The 13,138-nt window shown below is 38.1% G+C and overlaps 1 protein-coding gene across 1 annotated transcript; it reads left to right on the top strand.

Annotated features, from left to right (window-relative positions):
* Nucleotides 1-7,294: 7,294 nt before the first annotated feature.
* On the top strand, nucleotides 7,295-10,554 carry LOC130743955 (protein FAR1-RELATED SEQUENCE 5-like). The gene is made up of 5 exons (XM_057596164.1): nucleotides 7,295-9,658; nucleotides 9,722-9,793; nucleotides 9,899-9,982; nucleotides 10,100-10,348; nucleotides 10,441-10,554. Exons 1-5 carry the CDS (start codon nucleotides 7,295-7,297, stop codon nucleotides 10,552-10,554), a joined length of 2,883 nt encoding a protein of 960 aa, XP_057452147.1.
* The last annotated feature ends 2,584 nt before the right edge of the window (nucleotides 10,555-13,138 follow it).

Raw genomic sequence — 13,138 nt, 5'->3', positions numbered from 1 at the left:
GATCGGTTTAATCGGATTCGCGGATCGGACCATACCCGCTTACACCCCTACCTACATTACCACTTGTCACTTTATATATGATCGATTAGAGAGACACCTGCTGAGTACCAGCGTGTTTGCACTTTTTGCTGCTAAATTATGGCACATGAATTGTTTTAGATGGATAGTGTGTGTCTGGCGCAGCATGTGGACAACGGAGTTACTATCCTGCAAATGACTAGAAGTGTTCATTATGAAATCAAAATGAATTAGAAAACTAAATGGATCACGTTCGCTGCCAAATAATGAATAAGCGCAATCAACTATAACAAACTAATTTAAGGGATTTGGATCTGAGCTTTGGGAGCATAGGGCACGATAACAGGAGATGCTAAACTTAAGAAACATGTGACTTTCTCAATAAACCTTAATTTTCTCTAACATGATGTCTACAAAAAAAAAATTGTCTAAATGACCCATTGTTAAATTTGGGTTTAATAACCCATAGTCTAGGTGGACCAATCACATTTAAGATAAATTGATTGATTTTTTTATATTTTCTTTATTAATTTATTTAAGATTAAATATGTGTTTGGTCCCTCACTTATATGCATGAATCTAAAATGATACCTGGACAAAAAATGCAAAGGTTTTAATACATGAAATTCTATTTGATCTAAAATGGTTCTACATGGATTTTTCACATCGATTTTAGCTCCTCCAAAATTTTTTCCATCAAATTAAGTCTTTCTCCCCTCATAATTATTTCAAAACCTAAAAATTGAATCTTCCTCCAAAAACTTAGAAATTCATCTCAAAAGGATGAAAAATCTCCTATCTCACGTGGACTAAAATTTACACGCAACTTTATTTTTTAATTTTACGCCTAATATCTCTGTCTACCACACACCTACTTGACAATGGAGCACCCAAACATGCCCATCCCACAAGTCTAGAGACTCATGTGCGGAAAAAGGGTTGTGAAATTATAACTAACATTTCCCATTTAGCGCAATTAATTTAATGAACAATAAAAGAGTAGTGGTGGTTGAATAAGAAATTAAAATTACTGTGTTTGATGAATAATTAATTATTGCTGTAGATGAGGATGCATGATTGGAAGGATTTGGATATTTTGCCCATGAACGGTACTTATTGCCGAGGACCATGGATAGCAATTGTTGCTGCTGCTAATTGGTTCTGGGTGGGGGTTTGGGTGGTGATGGTGGTTTTGGGTGGGGGAGGAAGGACGAGGAGGAAGAAGATGAAGAAAAATTATGGGTTATGAAGATGAAGAAGATGGAGGGATTTCTAAGATGAATTTCTGAGTTTTGTGATGATGATATGAATTTCTAAGTTTTGAAATAATTATGAGGGAAAAAGGATTTAATTTGATGGAAGAAATTTTGGAGGAATTAAAATACATGTGAAAAATTCATATGGAATCATTTTAGACCAAATAGAATTCAAGGACTAAAACCTTTGTATTTTTTATTCAGGTATCATTTTAGATTCATGCGTATAAGTGAGGGACCAAACATATATTTAACCCTAAATAAATTAATAAATAAAATATAAAAAATCAATCAATTTATCTTAATTGTGATTGGTCCACCTAAACTATGGGTTATTAAACCCAAATTTCATCATGGGTCATTTAGACAACCCCTTCTACACTACAAGAATTAAAGTGTTTTAGGATTTTAGCAACAAATATTAGTGTTGGCCCATACCGGAGATAAAAGCACAAAAAAATGACAAAAAAGACAAAAAAAAAACTAACACAATACGTAAAATTAATCAATACTCCATTCCAAAATGGTTGTTGTTTAAGGAAATGCACATAGTTTAAGAGCTCATCAATTAATATAAAATTTGGCTAAAACGCCCCTATTTAAAGTTGTATTTAATTAAAGAAAGAGAATGGTGATTATTGGTCAAGTAATAGGTGAGAATTGTGATTGGTGAGAGATACAATGTTAAATAAGGATATATATGAAAAAAGATGTGATAAATAGTCTTGAAATCCTAAACAACAACCATTTTGAAAATATGTAAAAAGCTAAAACAACAACCATTTTGGAACGGAGAGAGTACTATATACTATTTTCGAAACCAAAAGGTTGCAACTCCGATCCGACAAGGGTCATCCCCTCATTTTATGCCATTTTTACTAAGCTTTCTCTTTCATACTATAATTAGTAGGTAGATGATGTCCTATTTAAATTTTCTGATATTTTAGTAATTTAAATACTAAATAATTTCATACTTTCTAAAATAATTAATGTATTAATATTGCATTTAATAGTTATTAATGACATTATAATAATTAACAAAAGTCAATTGTGATTTTTTTTAAAAATAATTACTATATTAATTTGACATTTAATGGTTTTAAATGACATTAGAATAATTAACAAAAGTCAATTGTGACTTTTCTACCATTAAGATGTATACTGAAAAAGTCTATTTTTTTAATTATTATGGCTATTTTTTATATTACATAATTATTGAATATATGTCATTAAAAAGGCTTAAATATGTTGGAGGTCCCTCTAAAATAGGGTCATTTGGTTAAGGCCCCTACAATTTTTTTTGGGTAGAATAAGCCCCTACTGTGAAAATAAGATATAGTGATAAGCCCCTGCCGTGAGGTTCCGTTTAATTTCTGATGATTCTGCAAACGGCGCTGACATGAATTATATTTTGTGAAAATTATTCAATTAAAGAGGGTGCCACGTAAGTAAATGAGGGTTTAAAAAAATAAAAATAAAATAAAAATCCAAAGTAAAAAACCCAAGTACGTTTGGGGATTTTACTTGGGTTTTTTACTTTGAGTTTTTATTTTTTTTATTTTTTACGTGGCACCCTAATAAATTTCAAAAAATATAATCCACGTCAACGCCGTTTGCAGAATCATCAAAAATTAAACGGAACCTCACGGCATGAGCTTATCACTATATATTATTTTGGCATTAGGGGCTTATTCCACCCAAAAAGATTTGTAAGGCCTTAACCAAAGGACCCCTATTTTAGAGGGACCTCCAACATATTTAAGCCTTAAAAAAATTGATATCAAATAGTTTTAAGGGATTGATTTGGGAATTAACTCAAAAAATTTGTATTTTATGTTTTTCATATATACATCTGGAAGATTAAAATGATTTTGGTATATTTATTTAAAACGAAAGCATGATGAAAGGATGAGATACTACGAACGGAGCCTGGAGCAATGCGCTTGAAGGTGGAGGAGCGGATGAAGATGGAGCGGAGGAGGAGAAAGAGGATGCACCTAGTACGAGTGGAGAGCGTCCTTGCAGTGCTCCATGCTGTTTTTCGATGGGATATCTAGAGTGGTGGGCTATTCTCAGATTAAGGCTTTGTTTTCTCAAATTGGGAGGTTAGGGAAGGTGTTCGTGAAGCGTCAACGCAAGATTGGGCGGCGATTTCGCTTCGGGTTCATGCGATTCATGGCAAGGGATCACGACGAGGCGGCGGTATCTAAACTCAATGGGCTTAAGGTCGGTGGGGCTCATATTTCGGTGTCGATGGAAGGTTCCCTCAGTCAAGAGCTTTGTCTACTCGAAAGCTTGGCTTGGGGGTTTCAACTGCGAGTCAGAGAGAGACCTTCGCTGATTCGCAAAAGCAGATTGCAAAGGATAAGTCTCAGTCGTCTTCTCTCTCGTGGCGTGATATTTTGGTGGGTAAGGTGAACGATTGTCGTCGTGCTTGCGCGTTGTTGCCGGCGGACGATTTCTTGGTTGCAAGTTTACGACGATGCTTTGAGGAGAACAAGAGGGCTCCAGTTGTAGCTCTGTTTCCTGAGATTATGTCTTCTGGTCGTTCTTTTCAAGTTGTAATTCTAGAGCTGATGTGTGTAGGTTTCAGGATACTGCCCTGTTTCCAGAGCTTATGGGTGGGAGATCCATAGTTGAGGGTCCTACTAAGCTTTCTGGTGAGGAGTTGTTTGAGGATGGAGATGTGACTCTCTGTTCATCCCTAAATTGTGGAGTTCTTGCCACTGTTTCCTCTTCGCTTTGGGCTACTCAAGAGAAATTGGGCTCGTTTTTGTGGCTCTTTGATCATTGTCCCTTGGTCAGGGTTTCTTGCCTTCGTTCTGATCCTGTTTCTGCGTGGTCTTTGGGAGCCTCCTCCTTGAGGGTCAGAGGGTGGAAGCTCGATGGGTCATTGTTAATTGGGCATTTTCATTCCCTTTTCCCTTGCTGATTTTTTTGAGATTTCTCCGGGTTCTGGTGGATGTGATTTTGCTGGTCTGCCTTGTGATGTGGATGCAGAGAGTATGGAGGTCAGGTCTGAAGTTGTTCCCAGGTCTCCTAAGCGGCGAGGTCGCCCTAAAAAGTCTTCTTGTGGGGCGTGTGTTAGTGGCTTGGTCATTGGTTCAAGGGAAGGGGACGTTGATAGCTCTTCAACGCTGACTTCTCGTCCTCGTGGGCGTCCTAGGAAGTTGAAGCTACAGGTTGTAGAGGTGGACCCTGAGGTTTGTTCTTCTTCATGTTAAGCGGCAGACACTTTGGACCCTATGTGTAATCATATGGTGCTCTTTGAACCTCCGATCCCTAAGGGCCTTCCAGGTGTTATGACGAGGGCAAGGTCAGATTTAGCCATAAGGAAACATATGGGTTTATCTTATGATTGTTCCGACGAGGTTTCCCTTCAAGGTAGATCTCGGTATAGGTGATTGTTTGGTCTCTTTTGGTTTGCTCATGGGTCCTTTAGCTTGGTTTTATACTATCTATGGTGGTCTTTAGTCGGCTTTTCTAGGTTGTTTTCTTTGGGGGCTTCCTATATTGATGGTGGTTAGTTTTTTGCTGCGCAAACCATCATTTCCCCTTTGTTTGGGCTCTTATTTTGCCAAGGCTTTGATATTTATATATAATTATCTTTTTGCTGTCAAAAAATATAATGTAACTAGGATTAGTAAAAATAACTTAAATTGGTGATATACGTATTTAAAAAAAAACGAGAGAGAAAATATGAAAAAGGTCTGACATATGTCGACAAAGTATTCTTATTCCACCCGTGCATGACGCGAGATCAATACTAGTAATGACTAATTGAAGAGGTAAAAAATAATAATTTTAAGGGTGAATGTAACATTTGATTACTGTTGTATTATAAAAAAAAAAATCTCTTCGAAGTGACTGCCTTGCTTTGATACCACTTGAGCTTGTCTTTGATCCCTAATGCTGACGCTAAGTAACATTAGGTAAGCCGGTGAAAAATTGAGCAAATCTTTAAAATAAGTATTCATTTCATTGGTGACTAAACATCTGCGTCGACCTAACTGATGCTACGTAGATAAGTTCACTTAATTGATTGTTGTTACATGCTTAGTCAACGTTAATATACAGTTGATGACGTCGACACTAATGTCATTGGCCACTGGCTTTAGCCTCTAGTAATGTTAGCATCGACCTATTGTCATCGTTCATAACGTTATTTAGAGCTTTTCTCTCTCGGTCACTCCCACACTCCCTCTCACCCAACTGTGCGCATTAACTAATAAACATAGATAATGATTCTCTAAACAAGTGATTGGTCGAGAAAGAGATTGTGTTTCCCAATGCAAGTTCCTATAACACTCCAAAGAGCTCTTAATTTATTGTTGTTGAGAGACGAGAATGAGGGTAGTTCAGAACTAAGATAAGGAAACAAAATACCAATAATGTAATTGAAAACGGCTAAGTAAATGAAAGTAAATCATGGATTAAATGGCTAAAAAGATAAATAAAGAAAAGATAACAGAAAAAGAACTTAGAGTACAAGAGATTTGTAAATTTGATTGGTAATTTTGTGTTGTAGTTTACAAATAAGCCTACCTCTATTTATATGGAGATTTTCGACTAACTGCAAAAGTTAACCGGTTTTAATCCACTAGCTCACGTCCTAGCTTCGCACCTCTACTCAAGATCATGGGGTGTTCGTGCCTTTCTCTCCTATTTAGCTGTAAAGACTAGTTTTCTTAATGTATCGGTCGATCCAACTCCTATTATTAAGCAAGTTTTCATTTCCAATTTTCATCGTGATAAACCTAAATTATGAACCAATATCTTAATATCCTATCCTCAGATTCATGCATGTCTACTTGTCCAAACATCCAGGTGCAAAATTATCTCTCATTGACTACTCAATTTTTCTCAACTACGACTAACCTACCTCATATTGGCTCAAGTGACGAATCCGCATATATATTTATAGCCGTTATGAAATGGTCAATATTTTGGTTCTAAAACTAAGTTTTGGTTTATTTTTGAGTTTGCATTAGTTGACACAAAATGGAAAGCACACATGCTAACCAGCCTAATCCAACGCATCAATAAAGGATATCTTTAAGTTCTTAACACTCTAAATGAAGGCTAATTTTTAAATTCCATCCGAAATTAGGCGGCAGGAATGCCACTTGTACGTGGCCCAGTTGAAATCCGTTTAGGAGTGTGCCATGAGTCAAACTCGCAAGATTTCCATAATCCCAAATTCGGTCCCCAATAGTTTTAATTTCAGTCCCCAATATTTAATGTTATTATAAAAAGGAATTATGTATTTACAGAAAAACATTTCAGATATTACAACAATTCTAAAAACCTTAATAAATCAAATAATTCAATTGTTTTCTCCCTCCATCTCCACCATCTTCAAGCCTTTGTTTTCATCTTATACATTCTCTAGTTCTCCCTAACTCCGTTGGCAATTGAAGCTTGACAGGCCATCGTACTTCCTTTCTTCCTCGCCGAGCCATAAACCTTCGATGACATAGCATACTAAAGCAAGCCATCAATTGATTGTTTCAGAAAAAATCCCCTTCTTCATCTACAGTGGGAACACTCGTACATTCGTTGAGCCCTATTTGATCGTTTGCAAGCAGGTCGTTCAGCTGATTTTAAGTTTACTCAGGCACCACATTGTGCTCATTTCAAGCCGTGAGTCCTAATTGTTAACTGTTATTCAGATGCAGAGATCCGGAGATTGAGCAAAGTTCGAAAATCGTTGAAACCCTAAATCCACCAATTCAAACAGTAAGTAATTTGTCATTTGGGACTTTGTCGAGTTGCTTTGTAGAAGCGTAGTTTGCGAAACTGACCAATTTTGTGATATTTGTTGGCTATTTGGTTATTTTCTTATTATTTGGTTGATGGTTATGCATTGTGGTTTTTAAGGTTTGCGTGACCACCATGGGTTTGTCAATTGGTCTGAAGAAGGCTGTTTTTGCTTTGTTTGTGAATACTATGTAGGTTTGTCCCTAAATCGAGTGATAATTTCATTAGGGAGATTGTATACTGTCCTTTAAGGCTATTATATGGCTACTTCAGAGGATGATGGGGGTGAACCAAAATTTCCTGAGCCACTTTTCGTAGAAGATGAAGAGGAAGAGCACGAGGATGACGAAGAGGTAGTGGAAGACAATGAATTGGGATGCAGTGGTGACGATACAGATTCAGATAGTTCAGATGATGAATTCAGGAATGTGCTTACCTTAACAGCTGATGAGATACGAGCTTTAACGTTTTGCAGTGAGTCTAATGCATACACATTTTACTGTGCCTACGCGAAGGGAAAGGGATTTGTGGTTAGAAAAGATGCATGTGAACGAGATTCTAATAACAAAGTTGTAATGCGAAAATTTGTATGCAATAGGGAGGGGTTAAGGGAACCAAAGTACTTCATTATGGATAGGCAAAGAGCCCACAGAAGCCTAACCCGCACTAACTGTCAAGCAAGACTCAGGATACGGTACGATAACAAGAAATGCCAATGGGGTGTGGTGGGGTTTGAGGAGAAACACAACCACGAACTTACCCCGTCGGTATATGTCCCTGTGATTAATGCTTACCGTACAATTAGTGAAGGAGACAAAGCTCAGGCAGAAAGTCTTCACGCATATGGTGTCAGAACCTGTCATATCATGGGTTATTTGACGGCACAGAAGGGGGGATATTCTAAAGTAGGATTCTTGAAAGAAGATCTGTACAACTACTTCAGTCGCCAGAGACATAACAGAGTCAAAGGTGGGGATGCTCGAGCTGCTCTAACTTACCTAACATCAAAGGCTGATGCAGATCCCATGTTCTATTCGAAATACACCACCTCAGGAGACAATAGATTGAATAATCTTTTTTGGGCAGATGGTGTTAGCAGGACAGATTACCAATGCTTCGGGGATGTTCTTGCCTTTGACTCCACTTACGGCTCCACTAAGTATAAACATCCACTGGTTATATTTTGTGGAACTAACCATCATGACCAAACGGTTATATTTGGATGCGCTTTATTGATTGATGAGACTATTGAGACATACAAGTGGTTGTTGGAAACTTTTTTGGAAGCAATGAGTGGGAAACAACCTAAATCTGTTGTAACCGACGGAGATCTTTCTATGAGGGAGGCCATCAAACAAGTATTCCCGAACGCATCGCATCGACTATGTGCATGGCACTTGCACAAGAACGCAAAGGATCACAGAATGAGCAAGGAATTTTTGGATGACTTTCAGAAAGCACTTTATTGGCACTTCAGTGTTGAGGAATTTGAGGAACACTGGAAGAACATGGTTTCTAAGCACGGCCTACAGAAAGACAAGTGGGTTTTAAGTGTGTATGAGAAAAAGGAATCGTGGTGCTCCGCATATCTCCGTGATCAGTTTTTTGCTGGGATACGGACAACATCAATATGTGAAGCCATAAATAGTCGTATCAAGGTCTATGTCAAGAGAAGAATTAGTCTTATAGACTTCATGCAAACCATTCAGCATGCTTTAAGAGGGTACAGATTTAATGAGTTGCGAGCTGATTACGGTAGTATTTACACTGAACCTGTTTTGACTACCACTCTGTACAAATTTGAAAGTGAAGCTGCAAAACTGTACACGCGTGAAATTTTTAAAGAAGTAAGAAATCAAATTGAGCGTGTGGCTCCATTGAATTATAAAGATAAAACAGCGGATGGAGATGAAGTGAGGTACGAAATGTTCCATTATAGGAGGCCAGAAAGAACCATTGAAGTAGTCTACAACAAGAAAAGTAATCAATTTTACTGTCCATGCCGGCTATTTGAATCACGTGGAATACCATGTTCACATATTTTCAACAGCATGAAATATGAGCTCATGGAAACCATTCCTAAAACACTTATGCTTAGCAGGTGGGGACGGTATGCAAAATCTGAATACTTGTCGGCAACATCCACCGCTGAGGTGGACAGTTCTGTAATGAAGACAGCACGATTTGGGGCTATATCTGCTGCGTGCAACGGGCTCTCCGTCTTAGGTTCTGACAATCCTGGGCTCTTCACTGACATGATGAATGATATTTTGAGGTTGACGACGAAGTATAAGAATAAGATACTCAAACAAGGCGGACATGTCAACGGGACCAACGACATTCGTGATCCCAATATCGTCAAATCTAAAGGACACCAACCTGCAACCCTGAAACCAAAGAAGAATAAAAAGAATAAGAAACAAGCAAGGTGTTCAAACTGTCATAAGCTTGGTCACAACGCAAGGACTTGTTCTACCCTCGTTGGTGGAGAAGATAATGATTTGGAGGGTGATGAGCGATCCACGCAGGAGGATGAGGGCAACGTAAATGACGATAGCACGGGCCAGCCAACCGAAGCCACGACGCAGCCAAGTAGATCCAATTCTAATGTAATAAACCATTTGGTAAGTCATTGATACTTTATTGTTTGTGTTGCTGTTATTTGTGATATTGTTGTTGTTGAGCAGGTTGGTCGTCGAGGACATAAAGCCAAGAAACAAAAGACAAAGAACTCGAATCTCTGTTCAGTTAATGAAAAGGTTGGTCGATATATATCAACTCAATTGTAGTTTCTCATGCGTTAAATGGACTTGGATAATCGTTTAAGTGAACTGAAAATGCTGTTATTCTACTTGTGGATTCAGGAAAACCTAACCCCCGCAACTGATAAAGATGAAAGTCAGATGGGCTCACGTGCTTTATCCCCACAAAATTCAACAATGCAACCGGTGAGTTCCTGACAGTGAATCACTGACCAGTTCAGAAATATGCAGTTCACAGATAAGTTGAATTTGTATTTCTTGTTCACAAAGCTTAATGCGAGGTATTACGTCTTTTGGATACAGCCAACCCAGACAGCTGCTTCTTGTGGTATAGCTCATCCCGGATTTCATTACGCTGTCCCTCAATATCCAACACGGCCACCTAACTTAGCCGTTGGTACGGGTATGCCAGCCCAGGTCAACTTCCCACATGGTTATGGTGGATGGATACCAGACCCCAACATTCAATATGCTTATGGTCAACCCATAAATGGTCCTCAAAATGCTCCTCAATGCTATGGTTATGTTCCGATATTGCCCCGAAACTATCAGGTTTTGTACAAGTTATTCAGTGTTTGTAAAATTTTTAATATATCCATGATATTCCTCACCAGTGAAATTTTTGATAATCTACTCAATCGCAGAATCTATCTGCTTGTCAACCTATTCATACTCCTGCTGTTAGAGGACATAGCCAACACCAAGGCCCCCGTAGCCAAATGCAACATGATGCGGCGAAGAAAAAGGCTGGTACATAAGCAAATGCAGTTTGATGTGCAATCGGACGCCGAAAATATGTCCATGTCAAAAACCACTGTTGAATCCAAAGTAGTCACTATTCTGCGGGCCAGAGCGGCTTGTAGATGAAAATTAAACTTCGGCTGTACAATGGTTTCGGATAGAAGTTGAACTTTTCAACCCTTATGCACCAATGTTGTAGAATATGTGATTTCTCATTATCATACGTATTACTATTGTAGAGTGAGGGAAAATGCTGAAAAGCTACAAATGGAAGCTTACATTTTATTGTTTTAACCCCTTTTAGTTGCAAGAAACTGTTTAACTCTGATACAAAATACAGACACAAACTTTGAAGAAAAAATGCAAGAAACTTTCATTTATGTAATTACGGAGGCATTTTACCTGCACCACTTTTTTGTAGTACGGTGCAGGAAGAAAAGAAGATGATGAACTAATTAAATTTGACCTAATTTAATTACTTGATAATTAATTCAATTAACCTAATGATTAATTCAAGATTTAAAAAGATAGGTTTTTTTATTTTAAAAAAAAATACTTGCTATTGCAGGTCATAAGGGGGGTGGTCTAAGGTTACACCACCAAGAACTAGTGTAGGATAAATTTCTCCAAACATTTTTCCCGTTGTTAATCTTATTAGAAGCATTTTACATGAGATACTGGAGCTTCAGAAATATATTGCAAATTATGAACTAAAAAAAATAACATGGGCCAAGGTTTTTTTATTGGGCCCAGTAAACAAATCCGGAGCATGATGTTTTTTGGTAAATTTTATAAAACTAAAATTTTAGAAAATGTTCCAACCCAACGGCCCAACCCAACCCAACCAAAATCCCACTAAATGGCAGGCTCAAACTGTGCGGGTTATGCGGGCTAATGGGCACAATACCCATAAACTAACCCTTCTAAATATGATGTCAGGGCGGGTTGGCCCAGCGGGCCTATCCTACCACTGTTTAACGAAGATAATTTTGGATCAATTCTTCAGGGCATTTTCAACATAATACCAAGAGTAACAAGTTAACAATGTCTGAAATAAAATTAAAGAACACAGAAAGAAAGATTGTTTAAACTACTTGAACAAACAAGCATTCAAGTACACAGTTGTTCAAAAACATAGTCACAACGACTATGCTACTTCTTTTTCTTCTGACGACGGTGAATGGTGCAGTAGACAAGATTATTGGCAGTGCTACATGGTTGGCAATGAACCCTGTCCCCAACTTTTAATTTGTGGTCCTTCACAAAATCATACCAACGACCTGCAAGATTGCAGGGACTTCGTTGCTCATCCTTATACCTCCACTTGAGGTCGCAAACATACCACTTACTCTGTTCATTGGCCAATATGATCTGCATCCATTCTTTCTTCAAGTGTCTGCGAACATAGCGCGCTGGTAGGTGCTGGCAACAGAATTAAACCTCAAGTTACGATTCGCATTGCTCAAATTTTAACTGAGAATATAAATGCAATCTTCATTCTTCACTATAACTAATGAAATAAAAGGTAACCAAACATTGAATAAATAGATACGTAATGAGTACTCACAACTGTCTGGCGTCCTGAAATTGCTGAGGCGGTCATCACCAAATCAAATTCCACAACTGGAGGATCCTTGTCTGCATTAGGAAATCGCCGGACAGAACCCATCAGACCGTCATCTTCTATTCCGTGGTCTTCTTCAACCTCCACATACATACAATCTTCTTCAATATGGACAGTCACACCAGGCTCATCCATCTCAACACCCACACGCTCCTCGCCGCCGTTGTGACACACACAATCCTTTCCTGCAGTAGGGTTTTCATTTCTCTGAGTTTGTCTCTGGGAAGTTCCCACACCGTAATCGATTTCATTCATCGACTTGTCAGTTAATTTCACATTGAACTTGTTTCGAATGAAGTGGTAAAAGTGAACCAACTGATCTTCTTCCAAGTTATACTTAACAGCAAGTGCACGAACAGATTCCCAAATCCTACACGTATTTGCCCCAAAGTATAACTTAAACTCGCAAATACCCCCTACTGGATCTCTAAGTTTAATTGTACTACCCATATCCGCTCTGAATCTTGTGTAAACTTCGTACGGTATTTCCATGTGTTCCTATACGTGTTTTAAATAGAATTAAGCCAGCCATTACCACAACACTATTCCAGTCAGAACAAATATGAAAAATAATAAGTGACAAAAATTACCTGATTCAATTCTAATGGAAGGGTGAAATCAGGGAGTGCTGGTGCCTTTTCTTTGGACTTCATGTCGTTGTTCAAACCTAACAAGGCACAATTAGACAGCCAACATATTGGAACCAATTTTCTATAATTTCCAAATCGTGCATGCAGCTAAAACCTAACCAGGATCAATTAAAAATACAACATATTTTGTGATGCATTTTCGAATTAGAAAGTAGAGGGCTTGAAAAAGGAAGTTGCAGGTTTGATTGTTGGTGAAGCAGCCAGAAGAAACAAAAAGATTTTAAAATGGCATTAAGGCATAGAAAGTAGAAAATACAACAAGGCTGGAAACAACATAGACACGAACCTTGGCCTTGCTAGGAGGGTGGCGGTGATAGTGGAACACAC

This window comes from Lotus japonicus, chromosome 3 (genome assembly GCF_012489685.1).
Source record: "Lotus japonicus ecotype B-129 chromosome 3, LjGifu_v1.2".
Classification (NCBI taxonomy): domain Eukaryota; kingdom Viridiplantae; phylum Streptophyta; class Magnoliopsida; order Fabales; family Fabaceae; genus Lotus; species Lotus japonicus.
Note: the sequence above shows the minus strand (reverse complement) of the source record. Positions and strands in the feature narration are given on the sequence as shown.

Excerpts from the sequence above, each read along its gene's own strand:
- LOC130743955 (XM_057596164.1), top strand. The coding sequence starts at position 7,295 with ATGGCTACTTCAGAGGATGATGGGGGTGAACCAAAATTTCCTGAGCCA. Across the intron at positions 9,659-9,721 it reads CTAATGTAATAAACCATTTG|GTTGGTCGTCGAGGACATAA; the intron begins GTAAGTCATTGA and ends GTTGTTGAGCAG. Across the intron at positions 9,983-10,099 it reads AAAATTCAACAATGCAACCG|CCAACCCAGACAGCTGCTTC; the intron begins GTGAGTTCCTGA and ends TTTTGGATACAG.